Source organism: Apodemus sylvaticus, chromosome 14, assembly GCF_947179515.1.
Source record: "Apodemus sylvaticus chromosome 14, mApoSyl1.1, whole genome shotgun sequence".
In the NCBI taxonomy this organism is placed as follows: Eukaryota; Metazoa; Chordata; class Mammalia; order Rodentia; family Muridae; genus Apodemus; species Apodemus sylvaticus.
The window spans coordinates 69380276-69400022 of record NC_067485.1 but is presented as its reverse complement, the minus strand read 5'-3'; the positions used below and the strand labels follow the sequence as shown (position 1 = coordinate 69400022).

Below are 19747 nucleotides of genomic sequence, written 5' to 3'. Positions count from 1 at the left end.
ACACCTGCACATAAATGGTACATGTGTAGGAATGTGTGTACAGACATGCATGCATGCACGCACGCATGCACACACACACACACACGCACGCACGCACACACGCATCCCAGATAAATACCTGGCGAGCTGGGTACGTCGCTTAGTTGCGATGCTCCTCAGCACAGCATCAATGTTAATTTTTTCCTTGAAACATCAGCTACATAGCAGTGAGGCTAGTCTGGGATACATGAGTGCTTGTCTCCAACAACCACAACCACAACAGCAGCAGCAGCAATAATAACTCATGGAGCATTAATGTCCTAATTATTTTCACTTAGGCTTATAGTAGACTAAACATCACATTTTTGCTTAAAACCTAGGCACACTAACAGGCCTGGAGGTTTCCTGGTGGTGGAAAGAGCCAGTGGAAGGGTAAGAAGATGACACATTTAACCAAACCAACTCCATCAGCGGTAATGAAAGGTTAATTGTTAAAGAATACGGGCTTCCTCTGAGAAGGACTGACTTTCTAACTCTCCAACCACAAAGTAACTACTCATTTGTCAGGCTTGCCAAAATGGTTTCAGTTAAATCCAAGCACGGAAAATTCTAGTTCTACAGAGTGAGACTTTAAGAAAACCAGTACCCCAAGAATAGAGTTTTAAAGCAAAAATGTCCCAAACTACAGCTACCTGGGAACTAATTTTCTGGAAATGATCATTCCGACGACGCCACCAACAGAAATGCCTTAACAGTGCTTACAGATGGATGGATGTTACAGGGTTGTTTTTTTTGAGTTGCTAGGCAACACTGGAAAACAACTGTTCTTCTTAGATCAGCTCACAGGGTAGCCCAAGTATGTTATACACTCTAATTCTCATCCTCTGGGGCAGAACTTTGCAACAGGATGCTAACAGGTCCACAGCAACAGGACACACAGCCACCTTAGTCCCCAAAGGCAAAGCAGAGGGTCTTTGCGCACTCTGGGACTTTGTCAAGACAGAGTTCCCACTGGCCTCTCATCACTTCCCCCACTGTCTCCTCAGCTCCCCCAACCCTTTGCAGACAAATCATCCCCTTCCCTCCTAAAAATCTCACCAAGCCCCGCTCACTCCTGGAAAACTGAGCGTCTTTTGCTCGCATGTGCACAGCCCCTGGTTCAGTCCCTTGGCATTCCACAGGCCAGGTGTAGACATGACATCCCAGCATTTGGAGGCAGAGGCAGGAAGGTCAGAGGTCAGAGGTCATCTCTGATACATAGGGATTCTGTTTCTTTGTTTCTCAGCTATAGTGTTTCCTAGGAAATGACCTATTTGTCTTTCTTAGAGATATACTGACATCACTCTTAGGTAAACCAAACTCTTCCTTTAATGCCCTTAATGATCACATCTGTTCTTGGGGGGGGGAGGAGAGGGAGGGGGAGGTGGGAACTACATACAGTTCTAAGGTTAATCCCATATATAAATATGTTCTTGAATTGTTAGACAAATAGGCATCTCTATTTCTAACTTTTACCCATACAATGGAATACAGTGCAATACAGTGCATTATTAGAAGTCATTCAAAGTGCAACATACCACTCTGAAATCCTCTATCCAGACACATGGTTATATTTTAATATTCATATGATTCAACATATCTGTATCTCTTATCATTTCTCCAAGCCAGAGTTCTGGGTCAGTTTTGAAAAACGCATTTAAGCAAGTCCTTGGCAGTCTCCAAATTATTCTTGAAGCCCTAAATAACCCTTTGATCAAACTTGGGGTCAGAGAGGCATATAAAAATTATCTGGAGTTTATTTTGTCAATAATAGTTTTAGGTTAGCATCAAAGCTGAGGTAAAGGGGAGGAGATCTGTTTCTCTCCCCCCCATCCCAAGCCCTCTAACATTCCCTGGCCACACTGATGAACCTACATGGATAAATAAATGAAGCGTATCTGCATTCTAAACAAACTCCTCCTTCAAGGGCAAACTGGCCATGACTTACCTAAAAGCTTAGTGGGCCCAGCACAGCAAAAAGCAGTCATGTTCCTTCAGAAGCAGACACAGACCTACTGCGCAGGCCAGTTACGGCATCAGCCCTGAGCCGCTGCTACAGATGCGCCAGAACGGCTCAGTAGCCACCATTTCTAAGTCACCCACACATACTCTGCCTGCGGTGTTTGGGAAGGCAGCTGTGTGATCTCACCACAGCTTCACTCTCAGGGCAGGCTTGTCTTTCTGGCATCTCGTTGGAGTACGAAGATTCAAATGCACCGGGTTGATCCTTAAACCGCAGAGACACAAATCCAAAAGTCTAACACACTATTGATTTTTTGACTGTTCAGGACCAGTCACGTTGGATTCAAACCACTGACCTGAATTGCTTATCCATGAGTGACCATTCCCTAGGGCAACAAGTCACACAACCGCACAGTCCAGAAAGCCATCTGCTGCCCTAGATACACACTGAAGAAAGAATAAATGTCCCTAAGACAGAGCAGACACAATTGTCCCTTACTGTCCCGAAAGCCACAGCTAGCACACATTTGCCATGACCGACTTTCTTCCCCAGACGTGGCAAGGTCAAACTGGCTCCTGCACACAACTAAGTGTGGACGCTGACCACTTTACCAGGTCCCACCCCCAGGGGCTCGAAGGACTGAAGTCAGAGAAACCTGGCCTGACAGACGGTTCCTTAAAAGATAAGAGCTTCACGCTCCAAGGGGAGTCTCCTTCGCTGTGTAAAGCAAATGCACATATAGCACACAGGTCATGTACATGCAAATGTTTCAACGTGGAACATGCATGCTGTGCCTCTTCAAACGAGTTCTTAGAGGGTTTATGTGGTGACGAGCCAACCCATAGGTCTTTAACACAGTCAAGAAAATCCGATCCGTATATCCTGACAATGTATTAACGTATTAGGTCACCCTCTGATGAACAGGGTCAACATATGAAGATGCTAATTTCTTTTAAAACTGATTTTCTTCCTTTTATGAGCATTGACTAGTGTTTTGCCTGCACGTTTGTTTGTGGCAGGGTGTCAGATGCCCTGGAACTGGAGCAGTTACAGACGGCTGTAAGCTTAGGGAACAGGAAATAAGGCGGCTGCAGCTGAGGCAGCACCCCAGTTAGCCCCTGTAGAGAGAAAACACTCCTGTGCTGTGACTGCAAATGGAGAGAGCTCCCTCAGCTAGGGTGTTTAGATCAGGAGTCACAAGATGGTTCTGTAAAAGACTGGATCGTAAAGCCAGAACGCGAGTTGGTGTTGCATGCCAATACCCACTGGGTACCACAGGAGGGACACAGGGATGATTTACCAACCAACGGTTGTGGCTGTGTTCCAATAAAACTTTATTTAGAGGCGTGTGTATGTTTATACATTTTAAATGGTTTTCACATGTCCTAAAGTCTTCCTTTGATGTTTACTTGTTTCAGTTTTAATTGAGTATAATTTACAGATAAAAGCTGTATATTCTTTTTTTTAAAGATTTATTCAGTTATTATGTAAGTACACTATATGTATTATGTAAGTACACTGCAGCTGTCTTCAGACACTTTTTTTTCTCTCTCTGGCCCCCACTTGCTCCAGCCCAATGATTTATTTATTATCCGTAAATACGCCCAGAAGACGGCATCAGATCTCATTATGGATGGTTGTGAGCCACCATGTGGGTGCCGGGATTTGAACTCAGGACCTTCGGAAGAGCAGTCAGTGTTCTTAACTGCTGAGCCATCTCTCCAGCCCAAAGCTGTATATTCTTAAGATGCAGACTGAAGTGGAAACTTGTGGTTTGTTTGGAAAGTCAGTTATATCAAATGATGGTTTGTTGGGGCACACAGGTGAAAGGATGTCTGGCTAAAGCAGACACACAAAAGACTGTTTTCCTGAAGCAGACACAGGCGAGAAGATGTTTTGCTATAGCAACCACGTGAAAGGACCCACGATGAAGGAGTATAAATATGACCCCACAGTCAGTGGGAAATGAGCACTGAGCCTTGGTTTGGTTTGCTTGGCCTCATTATTTTTAGCTAATGACTCGCATGTATTCGTTCAATTTACATAGCATTGGTGAGATCTGGTAATGCTGCCACCATTCAGAGAAACTCGCCCAAGAACTGCTTGTGAAGTTCCTGTGGTTTCGGTTGGCAAGCCTTGCGATTTCTTCAGGATTGAACCACAGCTGTTGGTTCATGCATGGTGTCTGCCTGCAGAGAGGACTGGCCTGCAGCTGCTGAGTCATATTTGGTGTTTGCTATGGGACTGAACTCCTGACAAAGAAGACTGAGCTCATCCCCAAAGAACTACTGCTAAACAGCTCAATTCCCCTACATCCTAATAACTTTTCTCTTCCACTACCTCTGCTGGGTGGTGGGCTAGAGGAGAGGTTGAACCCTTACTAAAAGTAGGCTACAAAAAAATTTATGCCCACATATGACTTAATGTTTAGATGTGTGTATCAAAATAAGCAGTATTCCATCACCTCACAGATACCATCGCTTATTTTTTGGTTGTGAGCCTTGCCTTTAAGGGCTGGGCCACCTCTCCAGCTATCATGGCTAATATCACAAGGTGTGATATTAAGGCTAATATCACAAGGTGGATTGTGACACTGTCTTACTGTATACTGCATTTCTTAGGGTTTCTATAGCTGTGATAAAACTCTATATAGCCATTAAAATGGCAGTGATCTTTCTAAGTTCCTACAAAGTCTATTAATTACCTGGGAAGTTACAAAACAAAAATTCCATGAAAGCCCAAAAGGTATTTATTTACAAGTGTATTTGCTAAAACTATATTTTGACTGATCCAAGGAGTTAAGTATTTTTTTTAAATGTTATTTGATAGAAAATAAAACCTCTCATGGTTTTTAAAAACCATGGTAGTTAAAAGCTGGTTCCAAGTTCGACTTTCACAGGACACTCTGGAGAGTAATCCTGGCTGTGAACAAATTTAGCTACAAAGTATCTACCACCTTAGAATAGTCCTCCTTTCCCCCAATCGTCAGGGATTGATGACTGAATCATGCTATATTTGTGACACCCCAACTGAGACCACAGAATAACGAACGAAGCCACAAAAATATGCTGACTCTGCTGTAACGACTGCAAAAGAGATAGAGAGAACAATTCTGACACCATTTCTGCTAACCTACCTAGCGGCTACGCCCAGGACGGACGGCATCTGTTTGAAGCACTTGTGCCTTGAAACTTTCACCTTATTTTTTCTTGTATCACTGGCTAGGAGGAAAGCAAGTTGCCACGTCATAAGCAGCCTTAAGCCCAGGACAGTGTGGTAAAGATCTCTGGCCACCAGCTGGCAAGGCCTGCAGTCAGCCGGTGACTATGGAGGAGTCCTGAGTTTGCTTGCTAGCCCCAGCAGAACATTGCTTAAGCTGTACAGAGCATGGCTGACAAGCCCACTGTAACTTTCCTGGGGCCCGGTGCCTGAGCCACCCTCATTAGCTGTGCTTGGATCCCTGTACCCCAGAAACTGTGAGACAGGAGACACTCCTTGCTACCTTAAGCTGATAAATTTTAGGGTACCTTCTTATGCGCCAGTCAATAGCACACACATATGTGTACAGGCAAACAACTAAGATAGACTTAAAAATAGATTCACATCTATCTCTGGGTTGTAGGGTCATGGGAACTACTCCCGTTTCAAATAACACTGGCAAATGTTTTTTTTTTTTTTTTTTCTTATATTCAGGAGACAAAAGAAGAACACAGAACCAAGATAGATCAGAGAATATTAAAAAAAAAAAAAAACCCTAGAGATTAGGAGAGCCAATTTTAGCTTCCATGACCTTTAAATTAAAACAAACCAAAGCAAACATCACTTAGAGGGGTCACTCAGGGGTCCTGCTTACCCAGCTTCTGGTCAAACCGCCATGCTGCGACATAGGCATCGTGCCTCAGACTGCTCTGTGTGGCCGAGGGCACAGTGACATAGATGGGTCCATCCACCAGCACCGGCGTCCCATTACCGCTGAGCAAATGCACACTGATAGCCGTGATGGGGGTCAAGTCATACCTGGTGCTGTTTCCTGGAAGGAAGACACATGCTCATCACCTGCAGAGGCCCTGGGGCTGCAGAAAGCCTTCAAGGAAAACAGTCTCTACTGCCTCATGCTGCGTAGTCTCCAGTGTGCAGGGGGCTTTGCTGATAGCAGTAATCCTCACCCCCACAACGTCACAAGGCAGTTCAAACCCACGGTTTACAAAGGAACAGGGTTGGCTGTGGCAGAAGCTGCCAGAGGACATATGCTAGTTAGCAGAGCTGGGTCCCACTTCAGGTCTGCCGGCTGTAGCACACTGTCCTTGTGTCACCTAGGCCTTCCTTCTGTCCTCCCTCCTTCCTTCTGTTTAAAGGTAAGATCTCACCCTGTGGCCTGGGACTCACAGCCACCACCATGCCTCAGTTTTTCAAGAACTGAGATTACGGTCGTGGTGGAAAAGACTTTTCTTTCTTTTTTTCTTTTTTTGGTTTTTCGAGACAGGGATTCTCTGTGTAGCCCTGGCTGTCCTGGAACTCACTCTGTAGACCAGGCTGGCCTTGAACTTAGAAATCCGCCTGCCTCTGTCTCCCAAGTGCTGGGATTACAGGCGTGTACCACCACCGCCTGGTAACACTTTTCTATAGGGTAAGAGAAAGAACTCTGGGGAAGCTACAAAAAAAATAGGTTCACAAAATAAGCACTGTGCATATATATATATATATATATATATATATATATATATATATCGTAGGGCATGGCATCTATAGCATATATAATATACATGCCAACAAGTCAGTGCCCTGAAAAACTATTTTAGAGACTGTTTTAAACAGCAAACTTCATCAAGGATTACTTCAAAATATTCACTCATTCTACCAGAGGCACAGCTCTGAAACACAGATGTGAAATATGTGTGTATTGTTTTAGCGGCTGTTGCTGTTTTGGTCTGTTTAAAATGACTTTGATATGCCAATTACTCTCTATTAGGGACCATGTACCCGAGCCTGTACTTTAATGACTGTTTGCAGATAAATTAGAGAATGGATATAGACATGATATTTATATACTTATGCAATCTATTTCAGAAATTTCTTTATTGGAGTATGATATCACATAAAATATATTATCATAATTCACATCTTTGCCTTAATAGGTCAAATTTCTTAGTGATAAAAATGGCAGAGTAATTTACAAGACAGGATGGATCTCTTGTATAATACTGTTTATGATTTGTTGACTGCTGATATTTCTATTTATACTAACCTTAGTATTAGGCAAAAAGACAGACTATATTTACATAAAGTATACTTAAGCACGTGCTCCCTATATTCTAACATACCTATCTGAGCTCATGCCAACCTCCAATTTGGACTAAGAGTAAACATTCAAAGCAAATCTAGTGAACTTTACAGTTTCAACAACACTTTAACAGCTAAGTCCCCTGTGGAATAATTTCTAAACAATAAAGGCCACTGTGCATCCATCTCTTTCTCTGTAACAGCAAACGACTATTAAAAGATTTCCTCAAAGGATGAAATTTGGAATCACAGATTCAAAATGAGGTATTTTTTTAGTTTAGGGACCATTTTATTTTGGGATAAGAAAACTAGAGACCAGAATGCTTCACTGGAAAAATACACTATGGGCCACAGCTTAACGGTGCCAGGAGGGCAACGCCAGGCCTCCCATGCGCTGCTCCTGGCCGTGCCCAAACCTTTCAATCAGATAGGATTTAAACGCCAGAGTCATCAGCCGACCTGCTGGACGCTGTATAAACACTGCAGACATAATGTTTCCAAGTAAGACTTGCTGCTTTATTTTGTTAAGTCCTATGCAGGAGGTCGGTAGAAACCTCCTGTAAACAGGCACGTAGAAAGTTCTAGAAAAGTACCTCTATTCTTCTTTCCCAGGGTCCTCACATTCTCTTTCCTCTCCATCTTGCATTTATCCGATCTAGGGAGATGGATTTGTAGAAGCAGCCCCTGCCAAGTTACTCCCTTCCCACCTTATCGCCAGGACTCAGACGGAGGGAGGGCAGGTGAGGTACCCTCCTGAGTGCATGGCCGGGAATACTCTCCCCTGCCTAAGTTCGCAGTAAGCTCTACAGAAAGGAGCAGGTAAACAAACCAGACACCATCTGCTTCAGCTCCTGTCCTTACAGCCGAGGTGGGCGTGGCGCTGTGTGCCCGCTCCGAGAGTACTGGTGGGGTGAGAGTGCTGCGAGAGGATGCAGGGCCAGCTGGGCTACATCGAGGGGCCCGAGGGGCCGTGAGGAGAGAAAAAGGAAGAGGACAGAGGAAAGCAGGAGGGAGGAAAAGGAGAAGGAAGAGGGAGGAGGGAGGAAGGGAGGAAGGGAGGAGGGAGGAAGGGAGGAGGGAGAGGAGGGAGGAGGGAGAGGAGGAAGGAGGGCATGCAGGCCTCACCTCTGCTTTCTGGTGGTGCTTCTTGCTCCACCATGCTCTGTGTCACCCCCTTGACTCTCCGCCCCCCGCCTGCTTCCTTCACGTTGGACGGTTTCCGACCGAGAGGCCTAGAGTCTTTCTCTTCCACAAGTGGAATTGTGCAATTCCTATCACGCGTAAGGGGCTGAGTTCTGTTTGATGCTAGACTTTCCTTCCCGCTCTACCTCGACGTTACCTGGTCCTCGGTTTCCAGGCGAAGACAGGGGTCAGGCCAACCGGGTGAGGGAGGGGCAGGCACCACGGATGGTGTCCGCATAGGTTAACTGGTCGTTTATTTTTTTTATTTTTATTTATTTATTTATTTATTTATTTATTTATTTATTTATTTATTTATTTATTTATTTATTTGTTGTTGTTAAGGACAGACAGATACAGGGACAGATTCTTTTTTGTTTGTTTGTTTTTTATTTGATATATTTTTTATTTACATTTCAAATGATTTCCCCTTTTCTGGCTCCCCACTCCCCCAAAGTCCCATAAGCCTTCTTCCCTCCCCCTGTTCTCCCACCCACCCCTTCCCACTTCCCCGTTCTGGTTTTGCCCTGTACTGCTACACTGAGTCTTTCCAGAACAAGGGGCCACTCCTCCATTCTTCTTGTACCTCATTTGATGTGTGGATTATGTTTTGGGTATTCCAGTTTTCTAGGCTAATATCCACTTATTAGTGAGTGCATACCATGATTGATCTTTTGAGACTGGATTATCTCACTTAGTATGATGTTCTCCAGCTCCATCCATTTGCCTAAGAATTTCATGAATTCATTGTTTCTAATGGCTGAATAGTACTCCACTATGTATATATACCACATTTTTTGCATCCATTCTTCTGTTGAGGGATACCTGGGTTCTTTCTAGCTTCTGGCTATTATAAACTGGTCATTTATAACAAGATGGGTTCCACTCAGCCCCTCGGAGTTTCTTTGTCTGCGTGTTTAAGTACCACGCTGAAATATGAAGTTCTCTGAAATTCAAAAGTTGGGTGCCACTATACTTTTATGTAAATATTTAAAAACATAAAAAAAAAAATCCTAAATTCAAAACACTTCAGTTTTAGGCATTCTGGATAAAGATGATCATCATATGACAACTTTTCTGGTGTTGCAAAAATTCTGTACTTAGACACTCTGTGCTCTCTTGCCCCCCTGGAGCGGCTGGTGGAGGTCGATTTCATTGAGACCCACGTGAGTGGTGTAGGGTTTTGTGCTTTCTAGGGACCAGGAGAAGGTGGTTGTGATGGTTTGTATATGCTCGTCCCAGAGAGTGGAACTATTAGAAGGTGTGGCCTTGTTGGAGGAAGTGTGTCAAGGCAGGGATGGGCTTGGAGATCTTCCTCCGAGATCCCAGTGTATTCCTGGCTTCCTTTGGAGAAAGGATTAGAACCCTCAGCTCCTCCTGCACCACACCTGCCTGGATGCTGCCATATTCCCACCTTGATGACAATGGACTGAACCTCTGAACCCGACAGCCAGCCCCAGTTAAATGTTGTCTTTTATAAGACTTGCCTTGGTCATGGTGTCTGTTCACAGCAGTGACACCCTGACTGAGACAGTGGTGATGTTAGGTAGCAGAGGGTCTTTGGCCTGTGTGTGAGACAGAAAGTGAACACAGGGCAAAAGAGCGCCCGTCACAAACTCCACTGTGACCCGCTGTGTCCCAGCTTGCTGTGCTCCAGGGAACCGGGCTCCGATATCTCCGAATACACATGGATACCCCACTGGCTGGCTCCCTTTCCTAGTAGGTCTCGGGGAAACTTTGATCCTCTCTCAGGCAACTAGTCAATTACGTCACTGGAGAAGCAGCCCAATGTCACCTTCCAACCTTTCTCTTCCCTCCGAAACAGACTGAATTTAAAATAAAACACATTCCTGAAAAAATCAATAGTCCTGTGCTTTTTCCGCTCTGCGTCCCCTGGACTTCTCTGGCTTCATAATTTATTCAGGTGTTACTGGAAGAGGGCTGGGGAACATGCGTGAGCTCAGAGGTGCGAGGCCGGTCCTCGACTGTGTTTCTGACGATGCTCCCTTTCATCAGGAAAACTGAATGGAGCCTACGAGGACCTCAGACCAGAACTCTCTGGGCTCCTCAACTGATAGCTTCCTTCCAAGAAACTACTACAGATGATCGCTACACAACATCTATTTGATGGCAAATGATGGGCATAGGAATCACACCGTTGGTCCTCAATTTTATGCTATGACTAAAACCTGAAAGGCAATAAAGAGGATCAGGAGAGAGAAGGAGAGAGAGGGGGAGAGAGGAAGAGAGAGGGAGAGAAAGGGAGAGAGAGAGGGAGAAAGAGGGAGAGAAAGAGAGAGAAAGAGAGAGGTGGATTGGCTGACTCGGAATTCCAAGATCTGGAGCCTTTCCTGCAGGAGGGGGAGGTCCTGAGGACCATGCTGTCACCTAGGAGGAGGAAGGTTCAGGCTTTGGTCTTTCTCTGATAAGGAACTGTCATGCACTTCTGGCTGGTGGCTTTTGGTTTCTCTGATCTGTAAATTCTGTGTCCTGTCAGAGTAGCGATGGCGGCTGTGCTAACTCAGCAATCTGCCAGAAGACTCCAAATCAGCCTCAAAGCCTGGCTCCTCTCGGGCTGCCTATAGACAGCCTCCTGTGGAGACCTCTGTAGACAAGGGGGTGGAGTGTCCAACAGACAGAGAGAGGGAGACAGGGGTGAAAGCTGATGACCACAGCCAGAAATGGCAATGCCCACGCCTCAGGGCTCCATCTACAGTGGAGCATGGAATGTCCCTTGCTCATCTCTAGACGTCACTGGAACCAACCCTTCCCACCCCCACACAGGGTAAATGGGAGGGAGGGGCTGCTGGGTGTCTCTGGCTGGACAACTGGGTGAGACTCTCTGGAGGAAAGTAAACTAGGCAGAGATCAGAGGAGCAGAAACCCTGTTACTAATCTCTTGTTTTAAAAAAAAAATAACCCTATAATTTCAATTGAACTGAAATACTTAGTCCAACAAAGGAAAGCCCAGAGAAGGTCCTTCAGGCTCCTGGTCACCGTGGAGGGCTCAAGGAAGCCAATTTGCAAAGATGCCATTGTCTATTGGTGCGCACTGAAGGTCTCCTTAAGCTGGGAAAAGGTAACCCAGAACCTGTAAGGTCAAGGTCAGGCTCTGTCTCCGCTCACTGTGACCACCTCTTGCCACAGCCAAAACTCACAGAGAAAGACTCCACCCCAGAAGGCGCACCCTGAAGGAGAGGAAACTCCAATTACCTGTCCTGTTTCCATCCAATCCTCGCAAATAAGGGAAGCTGTCTACTTCTGACGGGGAGCTGGCCACAGTGAGGAACGCTGTCAGGTCGCTGTAGCTGGTATTCTCCGGCAACCTCAAGGCTCTTCTCTGGAACTGAACTCGAGGCTGTGGCCGGGCACCTGTAGGAATCAACCTCTGAGTTACCTCCCCGAGGAGGAGTCGCTTCCATATCAGAAAATGCCAAGCCATGAAAGGCTCTGCCATTCCTCCCCCACCCCCACGCCTTCCCACACGGCGGGCCATCCCTCATTCATCCAGGACGCAGGGATGTGACAACATGCTATTATGGGGCGAGAAATAATAGCCCATTGTCACATGTGTTTTGACACAGGATGTTATTTAGGTTTTGAACAAAAAGCTTTTCCCAAGTTCTATTTGCGCCCAGTCTTTTCCACTGTGCGCCATTTGGCTCTGGATAGGGCAACGTTTTGGAAGAGTCTGAGCAAACGAAGCAAGGAAACAGCAATTAATCTCGTTAGACAAGCAATGCAAGAGCGAAGCTTTGATACGGCTATAAGCCCATCCGCCAGCTTCCTGGAAAAATCTTGTTCAATGGCACAGACCAAACGGAAGCTGCGATATGCAGTCCTGGGAAGGCGTGCAAACAGGAGCCCCCAGGACCGACAGCTTTCTTCCTGTGGAAGCTGCCGTGTAACGCTGGCTTTGTTCCTCTGAAATGCTTCCTGCTAGAGACATCAATGTGGCAGACATCAGTGTTACAAAGTGGCCTCCTCTCCCCTGCTCCACCTCTTCGTGTGAACACTGGCATAGCCCAGGCAGCCGCGATGTCACTTAACACATTACCTTTCTTCAGGTGTTACTAGGACCCCAAAGGCTGAGCCTACCGTTACCTAATGTGGTGGTGACAGTCACCAGACAGGAAGGTCAGAAGTAGTTTTGCACAAACCCGGCAAAGATGTCCTTAAGATTAAAATCATGTATCTGCAGCTTGGGTGGACCCTGTTCTGCTGTGCTGAGCAGAGGGCTCCTTCTACCTTTCCCTGCAGGGCACAGAGGTCCTAGAACACCGGCCCCACCCAGAGATGAGGTCTTTAAACAAATGCCAGGGCTCCCTATCAGAGCACTTCCAGGGAGGGGAGTGTGACAGATTCCTAGAAATGTTCTGTGCAATGGGAGTTTCGACAAAATTAAGGATGTCTTCCTACGGTAAGGCCACAGTGGCCAAAGGGCTTACGGCCATTATCTGGGGCTGGCTTTCTGGGCCACACTTGGCTGTACATGGCTGATATGGGAGATCATCACCATGTTCTATCTTCTCAAAGCTACCAATCATTCTTACCCAAAGGCTAGTAAAAGAGGTTCAGTCCCAAAGCCCAGGGAACCAGGACCCAAAGTCTCAGCTCCCTCACTGCGGTCCCCTCTTAGACACACCCGTCAGTCTAATGGTTACCCATGCCCCTGTCTTCATTTCTGAAACAAAGTGCCAGCCTCCACGATCCCCTTACGTTATTATCTCTTACTTCTTCTGAACTCGACTGTCCCTTTGGCTCACACTGAATCCAAATCCCTCAAGGACTCTTCTGGTGCGCTGGGCCTCGCCGGGAGCTGTCTGCTCTCACCCTTTATGCACTTGGCTGCACAGGCTGCCTCAGCGTCTGTTCTCCATTTCCACAGAGCGCTCTGAGGTGAAAGGTCAAAGTCTCCCTTTTCATCTCCTCATCTTGGCTACGCAGGATAATTTTTTTTTCCAGTATGGCCAATGCAGTTGCTGATGTTCAGAGAATGCGTGGCCACAAAGGCGCCAAGGTCTCACAATCAAGAAGAGCAAAGAACCCAGCTGACGTAAGAGAAAGTATGGCGTATCTATATATGACAGGACCAAGATGGGTCTGGATTTCAGGAGGGTAAAGAGAGAAGGTGGGATCAAGGCTGGGTGTTCGAGCACCGAGTAAGAAGGATATATGTGACCCTCCCGTCTCGGAGTAACCCTGGAGAGATGGGAAGGTTAAGACTTGTTTGCAGGCTCCTCTGTCAGTGAGGAGTAGGAAGTGACGCAGACAGGAAGATGGAGGCTGCTAAAAAGCAGGAGGAGACTCACACAATCCAGGACATATATGTTCAACGAGGACTTAGGGATCTGCCCTAGGACCCGGAGAACCACAGAGCTCAGGGGCTTTGGTGCCTCATTATAATTCACTCTCTCGTCCATTCCCGTCTCTGGGACAGACCTGTGCACTACAAGCCTTTGGATGGGAGATCCCTCCCTCTTGCGTCTCTCCCCCTGCTCCATCATTTTTCCTCTCTTCCCTTCCTTCCTTTGTACAGGAGACCCTGGGAACTCACCAGACATCCAGGGCCATCTGTGGTAGACACAAAGTGGGAGCACATAGAATTTTGTTGGGTCAGGCTTGGAAGAACAGGAAGTGGTATGTCCAGCTGGCAAGACACAGATGCCATCTGCTGAGGGACCCACGCACCCTCATGGACAAGTATGGGCGAAACCTCCGACTGGTGACATGGCACAGAAGGTATCTGCGGAATCTAAGGGTATATATAGGCCATGCTAAGCCGTAGTATAAACAAGGTCTAAATGGGCATGTGTGGGCCTGGGGTAAGAGGCTGTGCTCTTCAGCCTGTCTTTGCTTCATGTGATTGTCTGGGATCAGGATGAGAGTGGACCAGCCTGCCTGTCACTAGTGGCTGCTTCTCAGGTGTAAGCAGCTGCTTGGAGCTTCCTCTCCTTGCAGACTTAAGGTCACATCCTCCTTTCCCAATACACTGGAAGCAGCAGGTCTCTTACTTTTTCTTTCTGAACCACTAAATGTGTTTTTTCATCCGAGGTCAAACCAAGGCCTAGCTTAGGTTTTGTTTTCTTGTGTATGGCGTGATGAACCTTTACCAACTGTTTGTGCCTTTGTCAACAATATCTGTGTCTGTTGGTGTTTCCTCCTCCAGCAATAAGCACACACATGTCTTCCCTGCCTAGAAAAAAGTCACAATCACACATGACTTTCACTTTGTAATCCCTTTATGTGAATGCCTGTCTTCTTCTGTTCAGCCTTCAGTGACATGGCGGTCACCCACAACACATGATCCACCGTATAATCTGCCACGCCATGACCTCTTCCTCTCACCTTCACCCCATGACCTCTTCATAACAGACCCCAGTGTTCGTCAGTCTCACTCACAAGTCCCCTCTTTCTTGACATCCATCCTTGGCCTCTGGTTTTCTCCAGACTGCTTCTCACACAAACCCCTCCTCTCTCCTTCTGCCTCCAGATGAGACAGCTCCAAAGGTTGCTATCCGTCGTCTCTGCAGTCTCTCCTCACTCTTAGAGATCCCTCTTTATGTCCACAGTCATTTCCAGTCTGGGCGTCTTGCCTGAGTCCCACAATGGCATTTTCCCATCTTCTGGATAGCTTTACCCAGACTCCTTCTAAGACTTCTTCTCTAGTGTGGCCATATTCTCTCCAGCGCCCAGTTTCACTCCAGACCAACATCACTTTCCCTTTCTAATATCTTACAGAGTCACTCAAGTGCCATGACTGGCTATCGCTCCTTGGTAGACATTTTCCCCGTCCCGACCCCACACTAAGGACCTACGGACAGACCACCTTTTGCCTCAACAGTCTCCCAGCCAGCTGTCTGCTTCAGTCTCCTTCTCCGTTCAGCTATGGACACACTGACTGCTCAGGGATGCCATTCTGACCACGTGCTTTCCAGGCTCAGGAGACATCAGTCTCCACCACTGAGCAAATACACGATGGCAAACAACATTAAAATGAAGTAGATCAAGAAGGACTCAAACTGCTCACATCTTATAACCGAGAGAGGCAAATCAATGCCTCAGAGCTTATAAACAGCAAACACGTTGAGAAGAAGCAATTCCACCCCGGGTGAAGAAATTACAACCCAGAGAGTTTAAGTAACTTGGTCAACATTAATGTGCTTGGAGAATATAGAAAACGTTTACATTTGGCATCCCTTCCTATCACAACACGTCCATCTCAAAATAGAAGCTCTATTTCTGATCGACCCGCCTCCATCCACGCGGCTGGCTGTTTATGTGGTCTATGTATGACAGACAGCCGAGGAGGTGGCTTGCTGTGGCATGGGGCCTACACTATGTATGTTGTCATGTTTGTCCTAAGTCTGAAACTCCCTCTTATCTCTGTATCATTCAGATGCATCTCAAAGTCTACCTCCTCTGCAAAACCTCTCTCTAGCCCATCTGAAGTTCTAAGGTCTGTCTGTGCATTTCTCATGGTCTTTAATCTTACTGTGTTTTGTATTATATGTATGTGAATATTGTACTTTTTAATGTGAGGGACAATGAAAATATGAGTGCTAACTGTAAATCTGCTACTCAGAAACACCTATGGAACTGAATGTGGTGAGTCAGGTCTGGCAACTTGCTATGTTTCAACAACGCTGTGTCTTAATTGAAACTAGATTAGACCATTAACACTTTGGGGTCAGAAATTCTTTGCTGGGTTGTTGCCCTGAGGATATTAACACATTAATTAGCAGTCCTGATTTCTACCCATCAAATACCAGTACCAGTCACCAAGATGTGACAATTCCAATGGTCCCAGACACTGCTAAGTGCCCCAGGATACGTGAAATTACCACAGTAAAGAACACCTTGTTTTATATTCTACGAATCTTCATAATTTAAGTAACTCATATGAAGAGTTTTATATGGAGTCTTATATCATAGTGGACACATAATATATAAATAGGAAAAAAGACAAAACCTTTGTATTCCTGAAACTCAGGATGAAAGGGGGCAGAGAGCAAAATGGCTTGATTATCAGATGTCATACATCCTAGAATAAGACAGAAATACAAGATCAACTTTAACAGCACATGAGTGACTGCATGGACGGAATTCCCTAGGTGGCCCCAGACGGAAGGCTGTGGAGAGGCAGAAGAGAACAGACAGCAGATAGGAAAATGCAGAGATTCAAGATAGTCTATCACACATGGTAAGACTGAGGACGTGTATGTGAGTTAGGGTTAGGGTTAAGGTTAGGGTAGGGTTGGGTTAGGTTAGGTTAGGTTAGGGCTAGGGTTAGGGTTAGGGTTAGGGGTTAGGGTACGGTAGGGATTAGGGTTAGGATATGGTTAGAGTTAGGGTTAGGGTAGGGTTAGGGTTAGGGTTGGGTTAGGATTAGGATATGGTTAGGGTTAGGGTTGGGTTAGGGTTAGGGATTAGGGTTAGGGTTAGGGATTAGGGTTAGGATATGGTTAGGGTTAGGGTTAGGGTCAGGGTCGGGTTAGGGTTAGGGTTAGGGTTAGGCGTGGTTCCCACAGGTCAAACTCTTGGCCCTGAGTTGGCCTGAGGTGAAGGATGTCTGGGGTGGCAAGAATTAAGGATGAACCTATTGTGCATTGGCTCATGTGAGGGATACAGAGAGGGGCAGTGTCCCTGGGGTCAACACAGAAGCCCGGCTGGAGTTGAAACCACTTTCTGAATAGAAAGTAAACTGGGAAGTAAGACCCCGTGACAGAGGCTGAGAAGAAATGGTAGGGGCTGAGGGCGAGGTGCAAGCAGGAAGACACAATAGAGTATGAAGCCAGGGAGAAGTTTTGCAGGCCGGTGATGGGAGAGATGTGGATCTGACGACCCCAAGCTCTGGAACTGAGCAAGAGAATTCAGAAGAACTGCGCGAGGCCAAGCTTAGGGGAGCTGCATGGCATGTGTGTGGCACGGGGTAACTGGCTTTTCCTCACAGTTTGAGAGGGAAAGGAAATGAGGATGTTGCCTGAAGAAAAAATGGAATGTATAAAAGGTTTCTCTTTGAAGGTCGACATCTTAAGAAAGGCAAAGGAGTGCTGATGGAGGAGGCTGCACGCATGGAAACGGCCAGGGAAAGGGCAGCAGGATCCACTGCGGACACGAAGTCCCTCACGGCAGGACAGAGAAGCAGTGAGAGGCGATGCTATCACCATGCACAGGAGGAACAAGAGGAGAACTGAAGACGTCATCCTCTGGGAACTGTATTTTCCCCTCTGAGACAGGAAACAAGGGATGGCTAAGAGTGTGGGCATGCGCAGTGGAAGAGGCTCCCAGAAGGTGCTTTGTGGAAGAGAAAGAAATTTTATCCAGAGAACAAGAAACTTCAGGGGTGGCTGTGGGAGCTGCAGGATGGGTCCGGTCTGGTCTCCTTTATTTCTTACCATCTTTCAAAAATTATTGTGTTTGTGAGTGTAACTACAGGCATGTGTATGCCACAGCGTGGATGGGCATGTCAGAGGGTAGCCTGGGGTGTCAGTGTGTTTGTGTGGAGGTCAGAGGGTAGCCTGGGGTATCAGTGTGCACATGTAAAGGTCAGAGGGTAGCCTGGGGTGTCAGTGTGCACATGGGAAGGTCAGAGGGTAGCCTGGGGTATCAGTGTGCACACGTGGAGGTCAGAGGGTAGCCTTGGGTGTTGGTTTTTGTCTTCAACCTTGTTCATCTGAGACAGGGTCTTGTTGTTTAGTTTCCAAGGCCAGGCTGCCTACTTCCCGAGATTCTGGAGAGTCTGTCTCCACCTCCCACAGTCCCAGTGGGAGAGTCTGTGGTCCACCTCCCACAGTCCCAGGGGAATGCTGCAGCTGACTGTGAGTTACTGTGCCAGGCTCTTGAGTGAGTTCTGGAGGCCCACACTCACGCCCTCAAGCCCTCAAGCTTGTGTGACAAGTGCTCTACCAGTAAGCTAACCCTGCAGCCCCTCCCTCTCAGCACCTTGGAAGTTGCTTCTGGTTTCTTCCCTGAACCTATTGCCAGAAGATTCCAACTGATCTGTTCTTCAGCAATGCATACAAAACTCTCTAGGAGAAGAACCTACCAATGCCATCTCATTTCATTCTTTTATCAGTCTTGATGACGGATCAGAAAGAAATCTGCCAGTTGTGTAGGGTGTGTTTGCAGACATGCTCACTACTCTGCCTACCCTGAGGAGAATTGTGGGTTTTTTGTTTTTTGTTTTGTTTTGTTTTTTGTTGGCATTTAGGGTTAGAATTTACATAAATGCCATCTAGTGTATCTACAGAGAAGACAAGTGGATAATCTTTTTTATTTTTTAGCAAAGCTCTCATTAATGATTTTATTTGGATGTAATTATGTTAAACCTTCGGTTGACATTTGACGCAGGTGTCTGGGAACAATGATGGCCTCCTTCCTCTTTCGTCCCAGGTATCCTGGTATCCATCTCTCCTAGTGGCCTTTATTCTGTCCAAGCTTTTCCTTTGCTGCAATGTCACGTGACCTTGCACACAGTTGGCAGGAAGGTCCTGAACCATCACCAAGCTTAGGGACCCTCCCAGGTTGGGTTGGCAGGTCACGGCATCTGAGCACGCTCCTAGCTTAGAGTGCTGTTTCTGAGCAGGCAATAATTTATAGCCACCGAAAAATGACATAAGCAAGATGTGACCAGCCAGAGGATAAAACACTTTATGTATCAACCACAAATTCAGTATCGTACTGGTTTAGCAAATGATGGTCAAGATGACTATTTACTCAGCTACCGATGGCCTTCCGTCCAGTAAGAAAAACGCTTTGGATAAAGTAAAACGATGCACTGCTATTACTGCAGTTGAGACGAGAAACAATATATGTTATAAAATTAATCAAGTATCTGTAATGATAGGAAGCTGGTATGGGCCTGAGACTACAGAAAGGAAGAAATGGTTCTCAGCTGGCTTCTGCTTAGATGCAGGAGGGGGGATATATACTGATCGATTAATTACAACAAAGCTATTTGAATGTATTTTAATCCCCCCTTCTCATGCGCTTGTGTGTTAACTGTATCCTCTGCCCTAAATCACTTGAACAAAGAAAAGAAAGTAATCATGAAGGAACTGTCTACCTGGGAAGCACAAGGAACAGACGGCGTTTGATTATTGTTTGTTTACTTAATTATTCAACAGCGGACCTGTCAAGAAGCAGGTGCAGGGCCTGGGTTTGAAGAAACCAAGATGGCAATGCAACAATGTAGTCGATGAGGAAAGGCGCATGGGACAGTTAACTGCTGCACACACCGCGATCTGTGGCTTTGTGGCACTGTGTTAGGGGGCTAGGGACCCTTTGAGAGGTTGGGTCTGCCTG

The 19747-nt window shown here is 46.4% G+C and overlaps 1 protein-coding gene across 2 annotated transcripts in view; it reads right to left on the bottom strand.

Annotated features, from left to right (window-relative positions):
• The window catches only part of Fam171a1 (family with sequence similarity 171 member A1), a 119681-nt gene that overhangs the window by 18138 nt on the left and 81796 nt on the right, over window positions 1-19747 (bottom strand). For both annotated transcript variants that reach the window (XM_052157123.1, XM_052157124.1), the window contains exons 4-5: window positions 11654-11812; window positions 5835-6011 (exon numbers count right to left, since the gene is read on the bottom strand). In XM_052157123.1, the coding sequence (XP_052013083.1) occupies window positions 5835-6011; window positions 11654-11812 (336 nt within the window). The remainder of the gene's footprint in view (window positions 1-5834; window positions 6012-11653; window positions 11813-19747) is intronic.